At 40.6% G+C, this 24,455-nt stretch overlaps 1 protein-coding gene across 3 annotated transcripts in view; it reads right to left on the bottom strand.

Moving 5' to 3' along the window:
• Window positions 1–947: 947 nt before the first annotated feature.
• NT5DC1 (5'-nucleotidase domain containing 1) overlaps window positions 948–24,455 on the bottom strand; it is a 95,888-nt gene continuing 72,380 nt past the window's right edge. For 2 of the 3 annotated variants that reach the window (XM_035109120.2, XM_035109121.2), the window contains exons 9-12: window positions 17,161–17,279; window positions 16,129–16,287; window positions 8,824–8,992; window positions 948–4,759 (exon numbers count right to left, since the gene is read on the bottom strand). In XM_035109120.2, the coding sequence (XP_034965011.1) occupies window positions 4,641–4,759; window positions 8,824–8,992; window positions 16,129–16,287; window positions 17,161–17,279 (566 nt within the window). In that variant the 3' untranslated portion in view covers window positions 948–4,640. The remainder of the gene's footprint in view (window positions 4,760–8,823; window positions 8,993–16,128; window positions 16,288–17,160; window positions 17,280–24,455) is intronic. The other variant, XM_060272642.1, reaches the window with a different exon arrangement.

The raw sequence follows: 24,455 nt of genomic DNA, 5'->3' as shown, positions 1-24,455 counted from the left end.
AATCCAGCTTGCACTTCTGGGAGTTCTCGGTCCACATACTGCCTAAGCCTGCCTTGTAGAATTTTAAGCATAACCTTGCTAGCATGTGAAATGAGCGCAATTGTGCGGTAGTTGGAGCATTCTTTGGCACTGCCCTTCTTTGGAATTGGGATGTAGACTGATCTTCTCCAATCCATTGTATAACAGCAAAGTTTTGAATTACAAGGAGAAAACCAGAGGCTGTTGGACTTCTGGGAGTTAATTTTTCTTTTCCTATTCCGTTTTTAATAATTTTGTTTTATTATTGTATACTCTCTTCTCCATAAGTAGCACACAAAACAGAATCCTACATTGAAATGGATTTTTCTGTCTTACCTCTGTGGCCCCTTAAGACCTGACATCTGCATTCTGGTGTTCCACTGACTCACAAGAGCAATTTATTACCAGCAAGTAAATGGCTCAAAGGTTGAGTAATTTATAATGGAAGACTTCATCTCTGAATTTCTTGGTCATGTGATGGTAGTTCAGGTCTTATTTCAATTATTCAAACAGGTGTCCCCATGACACTTTGCTGCAATTAGAAGGCTACCTAAGAGCTAAGAGACAGCAGAATAATGATGTGCAAATTCTTTCTGGTTCTGTACCCAGGGAAGATATTAGGCTATAAATTTACTTATATTTTACTGACTCAGGAGAGCCTAATGTGCCATATTTTTTTCTACACCAAATCTATTCAAGAGTAAGCCCTTTTTTGTCTGATGTGATAAGCAGTAGGTTGATGTGCCAGCTTTAGACTAATTTTCATGACTTGAAAGTATGCTGAAGGGTGAGTTGAGATAATAATAATAATAATAATAATAATAATAATAATAATAATAATACCCCACCCTTCCCAGTCAAGACCAGGCTCAGGGCGGCTAACAAAAAGAATATAAAAGCAAGTATAAAAGAAAATTAAAAATGCAGATTAAATACAATGTTAAAATTCAATTTTAAAATTAGGAATCTACAAGTGCAACCTCATTTAAATATCTGTAGGATAAAGCCTATGGGGAGGGTAACACCGGGGTCAGACTGAGTCAGTCCAAAGGCCAAGCGGAACAGCTCTGTCTTGCAGGCCCTACGAAAAGATGACAACTCCCGCTGGGCCCTAGTCTCCTGAGAGAGAGTGTTCCACCAGGTCGGGGCTAGTACTGAGAAGGCCCTGGTCCTGGTCGAGGCCAGTCTAACCACCTTGTGACTCAGGATCTCCAGTATGTTATTATTTGTGGACCTTAATGTCCTCTGCGGGGCATACCAGGAGAGGCGGTCCCATAGGTACGAGGGTCCTAAGCCGCATAAGGCTTTAAAGGTCAAAACCAGCACCTTAAACCTGACCCTGTACTCCACCGGGAGCCAGTGCAGCTGGTAAAGCACTGGATGAATGTGATCCTGCGGTGAGGACCCTGTAAGTATGTGGGCTGAAGGACAAACTACACATGATGCAGCAGACCCCTGTCTGGATCTCTTCATATTTTGGGCCTTTCCTAAAATAAGATTGTGTGTGCGCGCGCACACGCGCACACAGGGATCAGGCCTGCAACATGGAGAGAGAAGAGTTTTATACTATGCTAGCCTCCTAATGCAAATCCCTCCTACCCAGAGCTTTTAGTTATGGATGGGAAACACACAAGCAGTCTCTGAAGCAGGAGGTTCTCAAAAAAAAATGTATGTCCCCATACCACATTGTCCATCCAAACTGGAACACCTGAGGCTTTTCTTTAGAAAAAAGACATCAGGATATCTGATTACTGATCTCACACGTCATACCTTATCTTTGGAAGCTGCTGCATTTTCTCCTGGCAGTGCTGCTATACCTTTAACAGGGATGCTACAAACAGGTGCAGACCTCCCTATCACATCATTTCCACATTACCAACGAGATGCATGTGTTTAATTTTCAGTTCCACATATGGAGCAAACAACAAAAATGTGACAAAACTAATTTCATTTGTTGTGCAACCTAACTCTCTTGCCAAAGGCAAGGTGGTTCTTTTAAAATGAGATTCATAAGCAATACAAAATACACAAGTAAGTGAGAAGAGTAAAGATTTTATTCTAAAACAGCAAGCAACGTATACATACCAAGCAAGCACTTCCACATGCCACTTGGAAGCCCTCAAGAAGCAGCAAAGCGACTTCCCCAGGTAACCTCAGTTTGCACAGCCCTGCAGCCAATCAGTCCGTGCATGAGTTTTAAAGAAACTCTGCCCAAACCTATTTTATAGATAGCCTGTTAGGCCTTCAAAACTGGTTACGTGCAGATCATCCATTAGCCACCCCCTCCCAATGCCTCACTTTCTCAAATAAGGTACCCAGCATTATCCTCTACAACTGATGAGGCACCTCTTCCCAACGTTCTCACAACATCTAAGACTGTTCTCACAACATCAAGAAACTTAACAAGAGTGAGGGAGGGGGAAGGAACAGAGGCAGGAAGGGCTCCATGTCAGATCACTAACTTCTCAATACATTTTGTCCTCTGGGTGCATTTCCCATATACCTACCGATGGATGTTCAGATTAGGTTTGGTAGACTGCCATCCAGAGATTGCTCCTTTGACTTTTGAAACTGCTGCATAACAGGGAGCTGAGGCAGCAGGTGTAACATCTGGCCCTGCCACATGGCAGGTGAGGGAGTGGGTGAACAAAACAAGAGCCAGGGCAGCTGATGACGTGGCTCCCTCTTCTTCCGCTATGCCGGGGGAATTTAAAGCTGCACCCACATTCTTCAGGTTGTGACCTAGCAACCCTAGTTCAGAGGACCAGGCATTTAACTAGACCGCTGTTGTCCTTGCAAGGCTTTCTGGCAGCACATCTGATAAAATGCTTGCATGCAAGAAACAGTGTGGGCTTGGACACAGTGAAGCAATTTCAAGTCAATGACTTCAGCACACACCAAGGCTCAACCCTTTCTCAAAGTGGAGGAAATCAAGCTGTTACTATGAATCTTAGTCTTTATTTTGTATCCGCTGAGTAATTGACAATCATCAGTAATGAATCAGCATGATTAATGATCTCTGAATATATATTTTTATTGTGCTTTCAGGAATATGTGTTTCACCTTCCTTTTTTTCCTACAAAGTTTTTGTAATAGAATCCAGAGCTTCTCAGGAATAAATAAATAAACAAACTTTATTCTGAACTTCATACAGATGAGCATTGCCAAAGCACATGGGAAGATTTTAGAAGTTATTGTTTCAGGTTTATACAACAGATCCTTGGACTTGTGATGATTATTACAGCAGATCATTCTTTCCAAAGGTGAACTAGTCCACAACAGGCTGCTTGCAATCTGGGATATCATGATTTCTTCGGCTGACAAAACAGTGTACTGACAAACTTGCAATCTGAGTCTATGTCAGGCACCCCCAAACTTCGGCCCTCCAGATGTTTTGGACTACAATTCCCATCTTCCCTGACCACTGGTCCTGTTAGCTAGGGATCATGGGAGTTGTAGGTCAAAACATCTGGAGGGCCGCAGTTTGGGGATGCCTGGTCTATGTCCTTTGAGTCAATATGGAAAACTTCCAGACCTTGGACTGGTGAAAACAATAGGTGATCAAAAGTGAAGAGGTCCTGGCATTTAAGGACGCCCCCACAAAAAACTGCTTGCACAGTAGCAGATTTTCCAAGAAAATTCCTAACATCCCAATCCTATGCATTCTTGCTCATAAACAGCTGTACTGAGCTCATGGGCTTACTACCAAGTAAGTCAATTCCATACCCACTGACCTGGGAGTAATGTGAGGTTGACTTCTTCATAGATGAGGCACAGGGTAGTTCTATTAGGAATTTTGCCTGCTTGCAATATTAGAAACTGGGCCAGTTTTACAAATTCAGGACCCCATTTAGTCTATTGCCCTTTGTTATGAATTGTTATTCACCATCAGATCTTCTAAAAAATAATACTGGTTCCTTTCTATGACGAGTGGCCATACTAGGGGGAAAGTGCACAAAGAGGTTAGGTACACCAGTCCTTGTGGCTGACAAAAATGTGGAAGTAGAAAGTAGCTGTGATTTAAATTAAAGGGACCAAACATTAAAGCACTGAAGCCTATTTAGATTGTGAAATTATGGGCAGTTATTACCAGGAATCAGAGTCCCTCTCCATTGTGGAGGAGCAGCTGTGTATGATCCTTGAATCCTACATATAACACAGCCTTATTCACACACATTCCTTTCTTTTTTGAATAATTATCCTGCTAGTTGGACCTTCATTCAAGGTCTGTATATGCACAGAGCTTTCTTGTGTCTCATATTGCTACAGAAGGTGTGTGCATGGTTGAGGGCGAGTGCATGCTTCTGTACCATGGGAAAGGACATATATGATCTGTATGTATGAAAAGAACTGTGGTGGATGGAAGTGTCAAAGTGTTTATTATCGCATCATGAACTGAAAAGATGGCAGCAAATTCTGAACAGGCAACATTAGAAAACATTATAGACCCACACTCATTACTCATCTATTATGGCGAACAGAAAACAGTTAATTTCTTTTTGGATCTGTTTGGGGTTTAAAAAAATGTATTGTTCAGATTTCATTGGTAAGCTTCTCAATTAGCATCTGACATATTCATTAACACTATATAAAGGCATCTGGATTTTCTTTTCCTTACAGATTTATTTGGTTACCATTAGCCCACCACTTGATAATAATGATCTTGGAGGTTTAGGATAGTAACCAGCAGTTATTGAGGTATTTGAAGAAAATCTGGTGAATCTATAATCCAGTGGTAAATCTGCAAGAAACAAACAGATCAGGTATGCAGCTTACATCGCATCTAAGAAATCTCTTTAAGCTAGGAAGAGCAGTATTTTTCTTCTTTAAGCTCTTCATCTGTGTGCTTATTATTACAAGAATTTAACCATATGATTACATATATGGCACACAGAGTTCATATGCTTGAGTATGATATCCACCAGAAATGCCAAACATTGTTTAAAAGAAAGGTGTTTTCACGTGTGAGACTTCTATAAATAAACCTATTTTCTCCTTTGTAAAGCGTGTAAAGCTTCAGCAATAATAAACTACACATGCTAGCGTATCAAAGCAAAAGAGAGAGAAAAACTCTACTATGCATCCACCATTTAATGTGAATAAAAAGAAGAGCAATATGATGCATTTTATAACTGTGGCTTTGTAATCTCTTATTTTTATGACAATATGGAAAAGCAATAATGTGCAAAGTATTTTGAGCACTATACTCTTTGTTGGTATTGCTGCAACAGATCAACAAGCTTACCACTCTGGAAATAGGGGGTGGGGGTGGGGTGGGAACCATGTACAAAGATAAAAATGCTGTTATTAGTTAGGTTGATACTGTGGGAAACTTTTTAAAGTGCTTTTGTAATGTGCTCTTAAACAGTGTCTAGGGATCACCTTCTGGAAACGTAGACAGGGACAGATTTCAAATGTGATTGCATACAAACCCTACTGTAATTGTATACCTAAAGGGATGCTGACCGTGACATAAAATTCTCCTTCAGATAACTAATATCAACACATTAAAGGTAACTTGCATTCTTGTAAGAAAGGCTACATACCACACTAATTGCATAAAGTTAGGTATTCCACTCTCTGATTCCAAGCTAACTTCATTGACTGGTTACACTTTCATTGACTGGTTACACTTAAATCACTTAACCACTGATCCCCCAACAGGTGGGTTGCACTAGTCCACTTTCAAGGGTGACTGTATGCTCAGCTTCAAGGCAAAGGGCTCCAAAAGGACCTCTCCAAACTGAGTGAATGGGCAGTAAATGGCAAGAACAATTTAGTGTGAGCAAGTGTGAAGTGTGCATGCTAGGGCAAACTATCATGAGTCTACATATACGATTATGGGGTCAGAGCTGGGCTTTTTAGTTTAGAGAAAAGGTGAGAAAGAGACTAGATGTGCATTAAATTATGCATGGAATGGGGAAAATGGATAGAGGAATGTTTTTCTGCCTCTCTCATAACATGAGAACTCATGGATATCTAATAAAACTGAATGTTGTAAGATTCTGGAAGTACAAAATAAAGTACTTCTCCACATAGCATCTAGTTGAACTATGGAGTTCAACAGGAGGCAGTGGTGGCCACCAGCTTGAATGGCTTTAAAAGATTAGACAAATTCATGGAGGATAAAGCTATCTATGGCTACCAGCTTTTCTTCCCTTTGTTTATTCATAAGGGCCTGATACCAGAATGCATCACTCCCCTCCCCCCCCAGTACTGAGAAAAGCTGTTCTATTATTGCAAATTCTAGTGTTTCAATTTTGTTATGACAGGGAAGACATCTGATCTTGTCTTTGGAAGACCCAAAAACTAGAAGATCACTGCTGAAAGAAAATGCTGATCAAATTAACATCCTTCTGATGTCTTTTTTTCCTGACCATAATCACCACCATGTTGCATGCCCGAACTCAGAGAGTCATTTGGCAATTTAAATGCCACAGTTAAGATCTGTTTTTCTGGAAAGTGGCTGGGGGGAATACACTTCCACTGCAAGCCGTTGTTGTCAAGGATGAGCCCACTATCCAGGAAGTCAGTCCCACATGATAACACTGATTAAAGCATTTAGTCACGGCTATAAGGGTGGCTTAAGGGACCCAGGTGGTGCTGTGGGCTAAACCACTGAGCCTAGGGCTTGCTGATCAGAAGGTCGGCGGTTCGAAGCCCTGTGACGGGGTGAGCTCCCTGCCAACCTTGCAGTTCGAAAGCACATCAAAATGCGTAGATAAATAGGAACCGCTATAGCGGGAAGGTAAACGGCGTTTCCAGGCGCTGCTCTGGTTTGCCAGAAGCGGCTTTGTCATGCTGGCCACATGACCTGGAAGCTATACGCCGGCTCCCTCGGCCAATAATGCGAGATGAGCGCGCAACCCCAGAGTCGGTCACGACTAGACCTAATGGTCAGGGGTCTCTTTACCTTTACCTATAAGGGTGGCTTACAAATAAAACATGGGGAAAAAAAGTTTAGAATGTTGCAACCTGCAGCTAAAATCCAGCATAAGGTGAGCACAATGTTGCTGTGTTTTAATTTGATAACTTTATTGTTTGTTATTCTTTTTGTGAGGTGTCTTGTAAGGATCTTTAATGGCAGGATATGGATAATGAAAAGAAGTAAAGATTTAAATTACAAATTAAATTAAGAGAAATTAAATGAATTGCATTTTTAAAGTAAGTTAAATTAAATTAAAAGAAATTAAAATGGGAAAATGCCCTGTCTCTTTTGGCAGGCAAGCTTCTCTCAGGTAAGGGTGTTCCCTATCCTGAGAATAGCCACCTGCCTGCTCCTGAACACCTCTATAGTACTGCCATTGGTCAGGGGTATCAACCAAGCTTTAAAGTTCTTGGCATTTCACTGGGGAAGGGCAGTTGAGGTTCCTAACTTGGGATGCACCAACTGTAATGCTATGTGGGGAGAAGAAAGGTCATAAGGAGCTCAGAAAAGGGCAAGGAGTTTTGACTCCCTTCAGGATTCAGAGACTGTTATAGCCACCACTGTTTGCTTTAAAACAACTTTAAGTATTTTCCCAATTTGCAACTTATCTGTGAAACTGATGTTTAAATCATAAACAATATGAAACTTTTTAAATTTTACATGTGGAAAATAAAAGAAAACTGCATTCTTACTTTACTTTTTATCTTCCCTTTCTCAAGAGACAAGGTAATCAGAATGAAAATATATATTTTGTTATTATTTGTCAATCTGAGATAGCATTTGTCTGGACATTTCTTTGGGGGGGAGTGGAATATATGCTTTTGTCTTTGGCTACAATTATTTGCGAAGAAACCCTTCTTATTTGAGGAGATTACAGAGATTACTTGGTCTTAATATTGTATGGAGGTCTGAGTACATCTCATAAAGGATTTACATTTCTGGGTTATCTCTTCCATTTGGATTAGATTATAATTATCTGATGAGTTATTTCCTTGAATGTCTGACTAACCACCGTTTTGTTTCTGGGTATTCAATTTTGACAGAACAGCTTGTGATATTAATCTGTTTTAATGGTTTGCAAATTCGTCAGTAGACAGAAGGGGCCCCAGCTCCAGCCTCTTATGCTTACTGAACATCGAAATGCTTTTCGCATTTCTCCAAGTTAAACAACAGCAACAGTTGGAAGTTTTGTTTGCAAATAAAACTAGCGGGGTAAAGAGCTCATGTGTGTTGGAGGCAGTTCCTCCTTTGGCAACTCTTGAGCCAGCAGCTCTTTACAATCTATTTTTTACAAGCTGAAAAAGCAATATAGGGATTGAGTTTGGGGGCTTGGTAGAAGTTCCTTGGGTGGCCACTGCGATTAGATGGGCCACTCAGCTGATTCAACAGGGCTATTCTTACTGTTGTTGTGCCCTGCAGAAAGGGGGCTTAGATTGCAGTGTTACTTCTGAGTAGGCATGGTCAGGATTGTTTGATAAGTTATCATGGAGGGAACCAGGCCTTATTATGTTTCTAGTTTTGAACAAAATTTGATTTCTAAACCTAAGAAATCTTATCCTGGAGTAGATTTTATTGCACAGGAAAAGGAAGAAGACTCCCAAAAGAGAAGCTACACGAGATGAATGCAAACAGCTCTGATTTGTGTTGGAAGTGGGGTAAATTAAAATAAAATGTTTTTATTTTCTACTGCTGGTGGTCCTTCCTTTTGGAAGTCACTTTAACAATTTTTTTAAAAGAAAAGGACCTTATCTACACCCTATTTTTTTATAAGCTCTTTTTGAAAAGCGGTAAGAATCATTGTCGTTCTATACAATAGCAGCAACTAGATTATTGTGTGCTAAGTATTGGAAATAACTCTCAAGATTATTCATTCTTACCTGCTATTGCTTCAATACTTGGGATTGTGATGGTGCTATAAGCACTAACACATTTGCAGGACCACGTAGTTACTAAAGTTTCCTCTGTCTCTTCCTTTCCTGAAATGGTATCCACAAAGAAAGAACCCCACTGTTTAGAAACAGAAGGAAGAGCTTTTGGGAGGTGTCCCTGAAACATAAACAAACATGGATATAAAAAGTCCCACATGTGCTCTAATGCATACATGCATGGAATTTCTGTATAAAATCGTTCTGAAATGAACTCATTGCCAACTTTGGTGCAGAAGCTACAAAAAATGCTCCAAATCACAAAGGCATAAGCCCTTGAGCTAAATGAATGCAATGCAACTAATAAATCCTCATTGGAATAATTCTTTGGTTTTCTGAACACCCAAGGAAATTTAAAAGAAAAGAAATCACCATGGGGACGATTAACTTTGTTTTGGCTTTCTTGCAGGTGTGGGTGGGTAGAAACCCCTGACTCTTGCATGGCTAGCGTGTAGCATGTTGGACAAAAGTAACAGTCACACCTGTTGTTCCACCCCTTTTTGCCTCCGGTTCTGCCCATCACCAGCATGTGACTCTTGAAAAGTTGCCGCGAGAATGCGGTTTTCAGGTTGAACAGGGTTCCCCAGCTTAGAAACTGAAAGCTCGCAGAATGTTTTTGAACCAGTAGTTCCTGTAAAATGATTACTGATATGGTTTAGCACCACCCACACCTTCCATGCAGGAGAGTTTTCTGTTCCCTTCTATAATGGAAAGGGTTCCATGGTCAGAGCTTTGTCGTAGAAGAGAAGTTCCTGCACACATGGAACTTAATGACAGCCCTCACTGGACCTTCCAGACAGTAGTTAATCTATTTACCTACTTCCCGTCTTTCTAGGTTAGCTAATTGTGAGCGAAGTGCAGAAATACATGCAGGGAGTCTACTGTCATATATATCAAGGTGAGAGTACTGAGGCAGTTATAAAATTTTAGGCTTCAGGCAGATCAGGCTATTTCATAAAGTTGATGAGGCAAAGGGTCCCCCCACCCGCAGAACCCCCACAGCTTTGGAGCTATTTGCAAGCTAGATTCTGCCAGACCATCACACTGCAGGCATCTGGAAAGACCAAAATTTCACTTTTTGGGGGGGTGGGGTGGCTTTCTTCTAAAAATATGTGTGGGTGTGTAATTACTGGTCTGCTTTTGTTGTTGCATTTGGTTACATTTTAGTGGTTTTTTGCTTGTTTGTCTTATTAATGACTGGTTATTAGTGCTTCAGTTCTGAATAATTGTGTTGTATGTCTATATTTCATTAGAAGCTGCCTCAAAGTATGTTATTCTGAAAGGCGAGATATTAATATTTTCAGTAAATGAAAATTGGGAGCACCATAATCGAATGTGACACCAGCTCTTTCTGCCTGACACTTCCACTGGCTGATTTTTTGTACTTCCCTCACTCAAGATTAAACTGGGGAGGTTGATTGGGGTAATTTTAAAATAACCCTAAAACTGTGTATAGGAGACAAAAGGAAATCCCTTTGCTAATTGGTCTTGCTAACTGGTATATTCCGTTGCAGGGATGTAACTATTATGGGCCCCTTCATGGATCAATGCCTTGTCGTGGCGAAGGGGCTTGAATAACTCAGAGAAGCTATGAGCTATGCCATGCAGGGCCACCCAAGATGGACAGGTCATAGTGGAGAGTTTTGACTAAACGTGATCCACCTGGAGAAGGAACTGGCAAGCCACTCCAGTATCCCTGCCAAGAAAACTCCATGGACAAAGACAACAGGCATATAAAAGTTATGACGCTGGAAGATGAGCCCCTCAGGTCGGAAGGCGTCCAACATGCTACTGAGGAAGAGCGGAGGACAAGTACAAGTAGATTCAGAGCTGATGAAGCGGCTGGGCCAAAGCCGAAAGGACGCTCAGTTGCGGATATGCCTGGAAGCGAAAGGAAAGTCCGATGCTGTAAAGAAAAATATTGCATAGGAACCTGGAATGTAAGAACCATGAGTGGAGGTAAGCTGGATGTGGTCAAAAATGAGATGACAAGAATAAATATCGACATCCTGGGCATCAGTGAACTAAAATGGAAGGGAATGGGCGAATTCCGTTCGGGTGACTATCATATCTACTACTGTGGGCAAGAATCCTGTAGTAGAAATGGAGTGGCCCTCATAGTCAACAAAAGAGTGGCAAAAGCTGTAATGGGATGCAATCTCAAAAATGACAGAATGATCTCGATACGAATCCAAGGCAGACCTTTTAACATCACAGTAATCCAAGTTTATGCACCAACTACTGGAGCTGAAGAAAGTGAAATTGACCAATTCTATGAAGACCTACAACACCTTCTAGAAATGACACCAAAGAAGGATGTTCTTCTCATTACAGGGGATTGGAATGCTAAAGTAGGGAATCAAGAGATAAAAGGAACAACTGGCAAGTTTGGCCTTGGAGTTCAAAATGAAGCAGGGCAAAGGCTAATAGAGTTCTGTCAAGAGAACAAGCTGGTCATCACAAACACTCTCTTCCAACAACACAAGAGACGACTCTACACATGGATATCACCAAATGGGCAGCATCGAAATCAGATTGATTATATTCTCTGCAGCCAAAGATGGAGAAGCTCTATACAATCAGCAAAAACAAGACCTGGAGCTGACTGTAACTCAGATCATCAGCTTCTTATAGCAAAATTCCAGCTTAAACTGAAGAAAGTAGGAAAAACCACTGGGCCAGTAAGATACAATCTGAATCAAATCCCTTATGAATACACAGTGGAAGTGAGGAACAGGTTTAAGGATTTAGATTTGGTGGACAGAGTGCCTGAAGAACTATGGATGGAGGCTCGTAACATTATACAGGAGGCAGCAACGAAAACCATCCCAAGGAAAAGGAAATGCAAGAAAGCAAAATGGCTGTCCAACGAGGCCTTACAAATAGCGGAGGAGAGGAGGCAAGCAAAATGCAAGGGAGATAGGGAAAGATACAGGAAACTGAATGCAGATTTCCAAAAAACAGCAAGGAGAGACAAGAGGGTCTTCTTAAATGAGCAATGCAAAGAAATAGAGGAAAACAATAGAATGGGGAAAACCAGAGATCTGTTCAAGAAAATTGGAGATATGAAAGGAACATTTCGTACAAAGATTACCATAATCAAGGACAAAAGTGGTAAGGACCTAACAGAAGCAGAAGACATCAAGAAGAGGTGGCAAGAATACACAGAGGAATTATACCAGAAAGACATGGAGGTTTCGTACACCCCAGGTAGTGTGGTTGCTGACCTTGAGCCAGACATCTTGGAGAGTGAAGTCAAATGGGCCTTAGAAAGCACTGCTAATAACAAGGCCAGTGGAAGTGATGATATTCCAGCTGAACTATTTAAAATTTTAAAAGATGATGCTGTTAAGGTGCTACACCCAATATGCCAGCAAGTTTGGAAAACTCAGCAATGGCCAGAGGATTGGAGAAGATCAGTCTACATCCCAATTCCAAAGAAGGGCAGTGCCAAAGAATGCTCCAACTACCGCACTATTGCGCTCATTTCACACGCTAGCAAGGTTATGCTTAAAATTCTACAAGGCAGGCTTAGGCAGTATGTGGACCGAGAACTCCCAGAAGTGCAAGCTGGATTTCGAAAGGGCAGAGGAACCAGAGACCAAATAGCAAACATGCGCTGGATTATGGAGAAAGCTAGAGAGTTCCAGAAAAACGTCTACTTCTGCTTCATTGACTATGCAAAAGCCTTTGACTGTGTCGACCACAGCAAACTATGGCAAGTTCTTAAAGAAATGGGAGTGCCTGATCACCTCATCTGTCTCCTGAGAAATCTCTATGTGGGACAAGAAGCTACAGTTAGAACTGGATATGGAACAACTGAGTGGTTCAAAATTGGGAAAGGAGTACGACAAGGTTGTATATTGTCTCCCTGCTTATTTAACTTATATGCAGAATTCATCATGCGAAAGGCTGGACTAGATGAATCCCAAGCCGGAATTAAGATTGCCGGAAGAAATATCAACAACCTCAGATATGCAGATGACACAACCTTGATGGCAGAAAGCGAGGAGGAATTAAAGAACCTTTTAATGAGGGTGAAAGAGGAGAGCGCAAAATATGGTCTGAAGCTCAACATCAAAAAAACCAAGATCATGGCCACTGGTCCCATCACCTCCTGGCAAATAGAAGGGGAAGAAATGGAGGCAGTGAGAGATTTTACTTTCTTGGGCTCCTTGATTACTGCAGATGGTGACAGCAGTCACGAAATTAAAAGACGCCTGCTTCTTGGGAGAAAAGCAATGACAAACCTAGACAGCATCTTAAAAAGCAGAGACATCACCTTGCCGACAAAGGTCCGTATAGTTAAAGCTATGGTTTTCCCAGTAGTGATGTATGGAAGTGAGAGCTGGACCATAAAGAAGGCTGATCGCCGAAGAATTGATGCTTTTGAATTATGGTGCTGGAGGAGACTCTTGAGAGTCCCATGGACTGCAAGAAGATCAAACCTATCCATTCTTAAGGAAATCAGCCCTGAGTGCTCCCTGGAAGGACAGATCGTGAAGCTGAGGCTCCAATACTTTGGCCACCTCATGAGAAGAGAAGAATCCTTGGAAAAGACCCTGATGTTGGGAAAGATGGAGGGCACTAGGAGAAGGGGACGTCAGAGGACAAGATGGTTGGACAGTGTTCTCGAAGCTACGAACATGAGTTTGACCAAACTGCGGGAGGCAGTGCAAGACAGGAGTGCCTGGCGTGCTATGGTCCATGGGGTCACGAAGAGTCGGACACGACTAAACGACTAAACAACAACAACAACTATTATGGGCTGCTCTCCTGTGAAAAGGAGTATAATGAACTAACACCCCTGACCTATCCTAGCCCCACTCAGCTCAGAACCCTTTGATCAACCCAATTGGCTTCTCCTCTGCTTGCTTGCTGTCACTGGTGGTAGATATAGGAATTCAACACAAGCCTCTGAGAAAATTATAGAAGCTGCCTGGCTGAACTAAAGGTCTTTAAGGAAGGACTATGCAAGACAGAGATTAGAGTGCAAAATCCAGGAAATGGACACCAAACTAATTCCCTTGCAGCACATGCAGGATTCCTAAAACTGCCGCCCATCCCTTTGTTTGGTTAGAAGCAACAACCAACACTGTCAAGAAGGCACAGGGGGAAACCCCTCTCCCTGGTGGTAACATTTCTGAGTATTCTGAAAATATGAATATATGTGCAGTTTTTAAAAAGTGTTAGCAGCCTGGCCTACATGAAGAGCCTCTTATTTTGATTTTTGTGGTGTTTCTGTTGCAGTGAAGAGGTGGGCAATACATTTCTTTTTTAAAGGGTATGTTTGTCTTTTTCCCTGGCTTTGCTAAACACAGGAAGGAAACTGCCATTTGAACACATTTCCCCCCTCTTCTGACTTTGATGTGCTAATCTACGCTATTCAAAACAACAACAACAAACAAACAAACCTGCATGGCACAAAAGGCAAATTGTGTTATTGTTATTAATAGCATTACGTACTATTATTACCATCAATCACAATTTAGCAGCACTTTCAGTGTACAGTATCAAGAGCTTCATAATCTCTTATTTTGTTTATTCTAACATAAGATGAGGTATGTACCATATTTTTCCATGTATGAGACGCCCCCTATTTTTAGAGACTTCAATTTAAGAAAATAGGGGGGAGATTGCCCTGTGTATAAGACGACCCATAGTTTCCCCACATAATTTTAAAGTTATAAAACCCTAGTCTTATACATGAAAAAGTACGGTAATTATCCCTAGAACCAAGGTCAAGGGAATAGATGTTTACTCAAGGCCATTCAGTGAAATTAATGGATAAGTAGGAACCACACTGTCTCCTTATTCATGCCCTCTGTACTTTAAATCATTAAGATTCTTGTAACATGTCAACAACATGAAAACTTTTTAAAAATGGTTTCCTTTGAATTTTACTATCACAGTATAGGGGTATATGTACTGGGTCATTGTTTCGATCCCCATCTTGGGCAAAAGATTTGTGCATTGCAGGGAGTTGAACTAGGTAACCCTTGAGGTCCCAAATCTACAATTCTATTATTCTGATTAGTGCTTATTTGTGATTGCAAGTATGGCCAACGCAACATTCCATACTGAATGACGACTGCTGCTCAGAGGAAGTGCATCAGCTTCGCATGCACAAAGGTCTAAATTTAATCCCTCGTCTCTCCTGGTACGCCTGGGAGAAACTCCTTCCTGACTCCCAGGAGAGCTACTGCTGGTCAGTGTGGACAATACAGATTGGCCAAGGGGCTATTTTGGTAGAAGCTTCCTGTGTTCCTAATGTGGAACAAATGAAGAACATTGTTTTTCTGCTCATACTTGAAATTAATGATGGCATCTTCTTGGCGACCCACCAGGGAATTGTTATGCACAAATTCCATCGAAATGAAAACTCCAGGATTGTTTCCAGCAGTGGCCCTCTCCTGGCAAAAGGCTTCCATCAGCGTAATGGAAGGAAGGTGATTCCTGCCTCTGCCCCCAGTTTCTCATTTTAATCCACACCCCCTCTCCCTCTCATGTTGTTCCAAAGGGTTCCCACAATCCTCTGGAGCAGATTTGAAGGGAGGCATGTTAACCTGTCGGGAGAAGGGGAATGGTGAAAATCACCTCTCCTCCTGTTCTGCTGATGGAACACTCTACTGGATCAGAGTGCCTTCCATCCCCAAAAGGACACCACAGATGCTTAGTTTCTAGTCATTGCTATACAGCTTTTCTAATAGAATTTCCTGGTGGATTGTGCGCCCAGTGAAGGGTTGACAGTTTTCTTAATGATCAAGAGGAAAAACAAGGGGCAAAATAAATGTTTGTGAGCTGAAACATGGGTTTTCAGCTAAAGGAGCTAAGGAGATATGTATGTAAAATGCATAAATCTGATCCATATCCAAACACATATGAAAGCACAACACAACTGAACACAGCCACCACCGACATGCATTGCATTGTTTTCAATGGGATGTGCTTTGGAACGTGCATTTTTAGGCACATTCCTATTGACATTCTGTCACAACTAATCCTGCTGAATTAGCCTTCAAAGTATTTCTAGATAAGAAGTTTAGTACTAAAAAAAATAAAAATAAAAAATTTAAAAAATAGTCTAGTAGCACCTTAGAGACCAACTACGTTTGTTCTAGGTATGAGCTTTTGAATCACAGAATTCTGCTGTACTTAATGATCTGTATGCATGCACAGATCATAAAGTTATGATGTTTTGTATTTAATAAAGGTGGGGCTGGGATCACATGGAACCTGGATATTTAGCATCCTTACCTCATACTTTCCTTTCTTCTCTAAGGGTTCAGACTCTGTCTCTGTAGGCACCATAGCATGGTCCCCTTGAAGCTCCTCTAAGATGAGGACAGTCTCCCAGTTACAATAGTGATGGGCTGAGAAAATATCTGAGTGCATGCTGTCCCCAAAGTAAACAACCTGAAAGTGAAGCAGCGAGGCAGTTGCAATCTGTGCAGTGAAAAGGCACGGTGAAGCACAAAGGAGTTCCAAAACAGCCAAATATAAGGTATTTAAGTGCAATAGATATTTCTCTCCACGCTGCTCCCATTGCCACCCCAAAACTACAGTAGATTGTTATGAGGTGGCTTCTACATGGGGCAGGAGAGTTTGGCAATGGCTACTCATATCTGGAGCACCTGGCAGAGGGAAATTAGTCACCAAATTAAGATAAGGGAAGCTTATATGTGAACTTTTATTGAAAAAATGAGTCACATCAATCCTAGGTTTTCCTCTTTACATGCCCAGGTGGGCTTTGTAGAGATTTTATGCAATTAAAATCCAAGAAAAATACAGAATGAAGAACAAACACTTTTAATTGTCATATCATGCTACCAGCTAATCTTGCAGATGGTCAGCATGCAGTCTGAAAGGCAATTTTATTTGGCCCGCCAAAGTTTAAAGGTTTGATATAAAACATTCCCCAGTTTCACTCATAAGAAAAAACAAAAACAAGCTTGTTTCCAAAGATTATGAAAGTTGAATGCCACACATGTCTCTGTGTTGCTTTTTTACCTGGCCACAAATACTGCTGTATTGCTAGTTAGCACTAATATTTATAATAAAGCCTGATAATCTATGGCAGAGTCAAGATGTATGGTAAAATTTTCTTTTTGTATCTTGCTCCTGACAAATTCATATATTACACTGCTACCACTGTTGTAAGTTATCAACTCTGCTGCCTCTGAAAAGTTGATCAGTTGCACTAATACACTGAATTCAGGCTGATGTTGAGAAAGCAGCTGCACAAAACGATGGCCTGTTATTTTACTTAATCTTGGTTTTTCTAAATACCTTTGGTTCTAGTTTGCCAGTCATCTTCTTCAGCAACTCATACAAATGGGTTGCATTACCTTGGGAGTACCAGCCAGGTTTGTCCAAGGATAAGAGGGCCTCTTGTTCCTCGTCATTCTCTGAAGGAACAAAGCAAATTCACCCGTTTTAGCAAAGACACAAAGAAACCAACCACTCTTCTGGAACAACTGCTACAGAGAAACATTGACCAGGCACAGCTTTGGGACTGTTACTGAGTAATTTCGACATTGTAACCAACACAATGGCTTTCCCCATTGCTTCCCATCATTGGGAGTCACCAACAACCTCAACAACTTGACTGATTGTGCAATTTATCTCAGAGAGACCCTTCGTTCTGCTTGAGCCATTGCCTTTTTTCAAATTCTTCATTGAAAACAAAATAAGGATTGCTGTATGATGGTATTTTCCAAAAAGCCTGTGAAGTTACATGAAGATTGGTCAGTGAAGTAACCAGCTGTCTTTCTTTCTTTCTTTCTTTCTTTCTTTCTTTCTTTCTTTCTTTCTTTCTTTCTTTCTTTCTTCCTTCCTTCCTTCCTTCCTTCCTTCCTTCCTTCCTTCCTTCCCTCCCTCCCTCCCATCTTTTTTGAAAGAGGATAAACTCTACATGGTAGTTATTTGTATTTTGTCCTTTACAAAATAGCATGCAAGAGGTTAGTACTGGGTTACAGCAACTTCACACATGAAGAGAAAAAGATGCAAGCCAATAGCACGACTGGGACTATTGCCAGGTTGGACCAATGGAAGGGCTAGCTAAGTCGTAGCAGGTTCATATTCAGTTAGTCGAAGCAGTGGCAAAATGGGCTAGAGGGAAAGGACTGACAAGATGGGGATAAAGAGAAGGGAAGAATGGGAAGGCAGCAGGGCAGTCAGAGAGCCTGGAGGGCAGATGGGCAGACTAACAGGCAGACACAGCTATGGAGAGAGACCCATGGAGCCACGCCAGGAGGAACTAAAAGACTGGCTGGAGGGGAAGAATCAAGTAGCGGCCTACTAGGACAATAAGGGCCCTTCTTCCTCCATGCTCCAGCTTCACATAGCTCACCCCAAAGGAGCACCAGGTTCAAACAATGCATTAATAGACAATTATCACTCAGATGCTATCTGCTCATTTATAATGACAAAATTATAAGGTAGGCCACTCTGTGGAGCTAACAGATACACATGAATACAAAACAAGACTAGAAACCATTCATGTTAAGATGCTTCCAAACACTTATTTTTTTTCAGGTAACAATGCTGCAAGCTGCAACTTGCCATGAGTAGCAGCCTCATTTTTGTATTGCGTATCTTACAATGTAAGTTTGTAGGTGGATGCTCTCCCAAGAGCATATCCATAGAACAGGCCTGAGATGTGTCAGATAGGGAGCCAAGAATAACAGAGGTTTGAAGTTATTTGGCAGATGAGGGCCGCGGAAGGGATCTGTGCAGGTTCTATAAACTGCACGGTTGTACTCCAGGTGCGGAATCATGCGTATCTGTTTTTGTCATGTGTATCTACTTCCTATGCTTCTGGCTTGGCAATACAAATGCTAAACTAAAAGCACAAATTCAGGCTGCAATCATATACACACTTGCCTAGAAGTAAATCTCAAGGAATTAAGTGGGACCAATTTCTGCATATACATACGTAGGAATAAACTATCAAGTTCTTATTCACACAAAGCATACCCTGGGACAGAATCCATTCCACTAGGCTATAGGTAGATCATCTCCCTTCTTGTCTTAACAATCTGCTTCACAAGCACTTTCACATGTTCTGCTATGACATTTACACTGTCTACAAGGAAGAAAAAATGAAATGGTTTCAATTCCCTTCAGGGGTATGCCAGGTTTCCAACATGTGGTCTGTGTTAATGCTTTCACAAGAGTGGCCAACAGTGGGTTCAACTAAGAATTCATTTACACAGTAGCATTTTTTTTAATGATAAAAGATTACTTGTAGACAAAATATTTATTTGAGATGTTTCATAACTTGGACAAAAAGAAAGGAAATTCAAAGTTAGAACAGATGCTTTATTGTCTTTTATTCATGCAGAAAGACTGTTTTCCTTTTGTGCTTTTTTGCATTAGCAGATCATCAGCAATACAGACAAAGAAAGTTGTGTTATTCTTAACTCATAATTTCTTGGTTTATTTCTTAGTTTAGTTCAAAAGCATTGGTTCCTTCTGATGGTTCTTCTTTGTTCTATTAATATATTTCTATTTTAAAACACTTTGTTGCAGGAAATGTTTTAATAAGAAATACAATTGTTGCCTTGCTATTGTTATTTTGTTGAAAATGACAGCCAAACACCCATTTCAAGCTAGCAGAGCAGATAGATAAACCTCATATTTCAAAAGGATAGCCTGTCCATAAAAATAGAATGTCATTATATGCATTTTCTTCAAAGGTTTCATATTTTTAAAATTCCTAAAAATGCTTAGAGCATGATTTGTCCTCCTGCCCATGCCAAATCACAGTGACCATCTGTAAAAGCCCAGAGTTATATTCATTAGTTTCTATGCAACCTAGGACTTTTAGAATACTGGCACCAGAAAATTTTGACTGCTCTTATGTGCAAATCTTGTAGATAAAAAAACTAATATTTCAAAAAAAGAATTAAAGATGTTCATGCAATTCACATCATCCCTGACCATTGACAGTGCTGCATAGGGCTGATAAGAGTTGGGAATCAAACAGTATCTGGAGGGCCATAGGTTCTGCATCCCATACCGAAATGGAGCTCAAAGCGTGGCTGTCAGCGAAGATGTGAAACTGAATGGATTTAATAGTAACGTCCTTTTCTCTCATAGCTTGGATGACTAATTGAATATGATGGTTGAATCTAGAAAAAGTACAGTGGGTCTACTCTAAGCATTATTAAGCCTGGATCCAACCCAATGGTATGAATATCACTCAACAGATTAATAATTTAGCTACCTTGGTTTGCAGAATGAATTCCTTCTCACATTTTACAAACTTATTTTAGTTTGAACTATTATTATTTTTAATTCTTTAGCAGCTCACAAACCACACTAAACCAGTCCAACACAGGAGCATGGATCTAGCCTTTAGTTCCCAGATATAGTCAGTCTACACACTACGGGTTAACTGTGGGTTCGGTCAAAATCAGTTCGGTGGCGTTGTTCAGTAGACTAGTATTGAAGACAACCACTGTGAGTTATAGGCAACAGTTTAACCTTTCCTAATCCCTATACTTAGATCATTGCCGAAATATGATGCTCTCTCTGTCTTATGGGTTACATTAATCACCAGAAAGTCTTAGAACTAATTATAACATGCTTAAAATAACTGACTTGATATTAATGGTAATAAAAAGCAGAATGTGTTTCCTGTGAAAAACAGTTTATTTTAAGGACTAACCCTAGTAAAAAAAACACCCCAACAACCTAAGTTTTTTTTTAAAAGAACACACAAATGAACAGTGAAGCTTTTAATGAAAACCAGCACGCATAGCTGCATGGAAACTATGTCTAAAGGAAGCTTTTTGGCAGTTGCTGCCAAGCTTGAATCTGCAAGGAATGTAGTACGCAAAACCCTTCATTTTTAGTTCTCTCATTAATTGCTCCAAGTCCCGTTTTGTAAATCCCACTACTAGCTGTAAAAATGATGTAATTGTGTTTTAGGAACTATGACACATCATCTCATATTTACAGTAAACTGCAATAATACATGAAGAGGAAAGCAGGGGGGAAGACTTGCTTCTTTCAAAAAAAGTAGTTTCCAAACGCTATCCCTATCAAATTTTGTCCTCGCAATTTTTTTTTTTAAAGTGAAAGAATGTGTCCTCACTGTCACCTCACATACAATATTTTCCATATTCATTAGGGTTTCATAAAACAACAACAACAACACAAATACTCATTTCCTGCCGTACTTCTATAATAAGCAGTTTGGGCTGGGTGGCAAATCTTTAGCATATTTTTCAGCATACTGCTAAATCTGTTCATTTTGACACAACATTCTCATTGCCAACCACTTTGGTAGGAAGCAGATGATGTCATTAGCTACCTTCCCAGTTACGTAACTATTCTGCAAGCAGACACACATGCCAAGGATTTGCTAAGGATCATATCACATACGACAGAGCATCAAACCTAGGTTTGCTCTATGTATATATTTGGGCCAAGTGATACATTATGCTAAATACATGGATACATTTAGAGTGTATTGAAACAAAACAAAGGCATGAGAATCAAGTACCAAGACTGCAGTGTGTGTGTGTGTGTGTGTGTGGACTCTCCTCATGCTATGTTCTTATAGCCATACAAAAATTGCATTCCCCAAACCTCATGGCCCTATTAGTAATTTCCTTCCAATAGCAAATAGCAGTTCTGGAAAGAGTTTTTTAAATTGGGCTTATGGGGGAGCCCTGATCTGATTTCCCAGTCAATAGAGATGGATAGATAGATAGATAGATAGATAGATAGATAGATAGATAGATAGATAGATAGATATAATTAGGTTGCCCTAGGGTACTAAAAGGTTTGAAAGTGTTATGTGTATGTGGCACTAGAATTGGAGCTGCTGAAGAGTTCACATTCATTCATTAACACAGTACACTTTGTTACTAAAACTAATGTAATCTGATTTCTAAACAAATCCTGAAATTTATTAAAATGGAGATTTGATAGTGAAGTATCTTCAACTGGGAAGACCATTATTTCCGCAGTGGAACATTTATTTTAGGTGCAGTTGGCCGGATGCGCTGAAAACCTTTTCAACCCTCAACAAAAGGAATATTATGTCTGTCTACTCTCTGGAGGAAGCAGCACTGGTTTCCTTTGAAATGGATTTTGCATAGCTTCCATATCACTTTAATGCCAAATGCGGCATTTAATATCAAAGCAGAACAGATGGACAGGTTCCCTGTGTCTTTACAGTGGAAGCTTTGCCCAGTACTTTCAGTGTTTAGATTTCTGAATGGGGATCTTAGGACCTGAATATAATACAAAAATGTAAAGCAGCTGCCTTTTCAAGTTCTACAGATGGGTACTCAGTGACCCACCCAGAAGTCAGTTTTCCTTATTACTTTGGAGGTTGACAAACAATAGACCACCATAATTATATGGGTTCTAATTTTAAAAACCAATTATTTGTTACTATGCAAGATTGCTTTTTAACATCAAATAAATTTATAGCCTTTTGAATTGTGTGTGTGTGAAGGGTTATTGCTTTTGTTTGCTACTATGTTATGTATGCTTGTGTTTTCATATTTTAAACAGCCCTGTGATCTTCAGATGAAGGGCAGTATAAAAATTTATAACTAAATAAATAGCAAAATAAAAATAAGCTGGAGCATAATGAAGCTAAAAAGAGTGCATTGTGCAATAGAATATGGAAGGCTGGCAAATGATGAGAGTAAATGCCTCAACCTCGGAAAAGAAAAGAACTAGAACAGAGACCAGAAAAATTGAAAAGGGGCTTTATCAGCAAGCTCAGTTCCCTGCACACCCTGTACATTTTATCCACAACATACTTCCCTGCAGATGCTTCTCAGCCTTGCAAATCCTAGGAATATGCTGGTGGCTAGAAAAAGCCCAGCCTGCTAGAGGAAATGTCCTAATTGCCTTCATTGGTCCCTCTCCCAGCTCTCCCAGGGGGCTCAATGGGTTGTGCTGAGGAGCCAGCTTCCCTCCTGAGCCCTGACTCTACCCATTGATTCCTGCACCTGCAACTCATTTGCTTCTGTGATGCTGCGGCTGCTTCTCACTCCTCCCTGGCCTATCAGTGTTTCCCTCATTGCCAGGCTCAAGAGTGACATCACTCCTGTCCAAGCCCAATGCTGTCACATTTTTTCACCCACCACTCTTACGCCAATCAGCTTGGTTCACCCACAGCCCTCTCATGTCAAGATACCTGAGGTGGCCAGGGCACTCTCTAGTGCTTGTGGCTGATGCAGGAATCCTCCAGCTCTACAGCAGCACCCCACCCCCAGCAGTGTTACTACCACATGGATTTCCACGCTGCTGCAGAGGAGTAGCCATGAGCAAATGGTCAAAGGCTGCTCAAGACAATCGTCCTACATGGTTGTTAGAGTCATCTGGTAATTGCAACAGAAAGAAATTCACCATGCAGCAACATGTGCAAGTTCCTCCCTTGTCATGGTCTGATCCCTTCCTGTACTATTGTGCAAAAATAGGGCTGCACCGCTACAGTGCAGAGGATCAGGCCTGGAAAGACTGCTCCAAATTCCCAGCATTTTCTATCTGTTCAGATTACTTAAAGCATGCCAATAAAATTCTTGAGAATGACCTTACTCAACTGCCTTAAAAGTTTTCAATAAATAAACAGTAACTTTTTCTAGTTAAACCTAACCAATCTTTGCATTAATTTAACTAAGTGAATTCAAGTCCCTGACAGAATGATTTATATATTTAATGCATTGACACTAAGAGCTCAAGTGCTGCAGTAAAGCTTCTTTTCAATACCAAGACGAGGCAAGACGTTGATCAGCTACCCCTGCTCTAACTTGATCTAGGGTCTATGGGTTGTGGATGGTTCTTTAACAACTCTTGTTAAAGGATATTTAACTCCCAAGGATATTTACTCACCCACACCATTCACTCTCCTGAATACAATTTTGGATTGGACAAAGTAGTCATTCAGGGATGCTACGGTACAGACAAAATGAATTCCTTCACAGATATTGCCATGTATGAAATTTGCAAGTATGCTTTATGTCCCTTATCATATGTGCATACATCCTTTTTTCTGTGGAAACCCACAGCCAACTGAGGTTTCCAACCATGCTGAAAAGCTGACAGGCAAGCAAGTATGCAGGAATGGGAGATCTGAGAGCAATAAATAATTGCATAGCATTTTCCTTTCCTAAACATTTATGAACACTTGGAAAAGACCCTGATTTTGGGAAAGATTGAGGGCACTAGGAGAAGGGGACGACAGAGGATGAGATGGTTGGACAGTGTTCTCGAAGCTACGAACATGAGTTTGACCAAACTGCGGGAGGCAGTGCAAGACAGGAGTGCCTGGCGTGCTATGGTCCATGGGGTCACGAAGAGTCGGACACGACTAAACGACTAAACAACAACAACAACTGTCCTTTTATTCATGAGCATTGCATAATGCTATCAATGGTAGTTTTAGTTTTTTACACTTCAGAGAAGCCATTATTTTTTCAGCCATTAACATACTGCAGATTACAACGCTCCATGTGTCTGTAATAATACAAATTAACTGAATAAGTTACATATTTATATTTGTTTAGAATGTCTCTTTGGTACAACAGTTCCACCAAAATGTGCAGAAAAAA

Source organism: Zootoca vivipara, chromosome 3 (assembly GCF_963506605.1).
Source record: "Zootoca vivipara chromosome 3, rZooViv1.1, whole genome shotgun sequence".
Lineage (NCBI taxonomy): Eukaryota > Metazoa > Chordata > Lepidosauria > Squamata > Lacertidae > Zootoca > Zootoca vivipara.
This window is presented reverse-complemented; position numbering and strand designations above follow the sequence as displayed.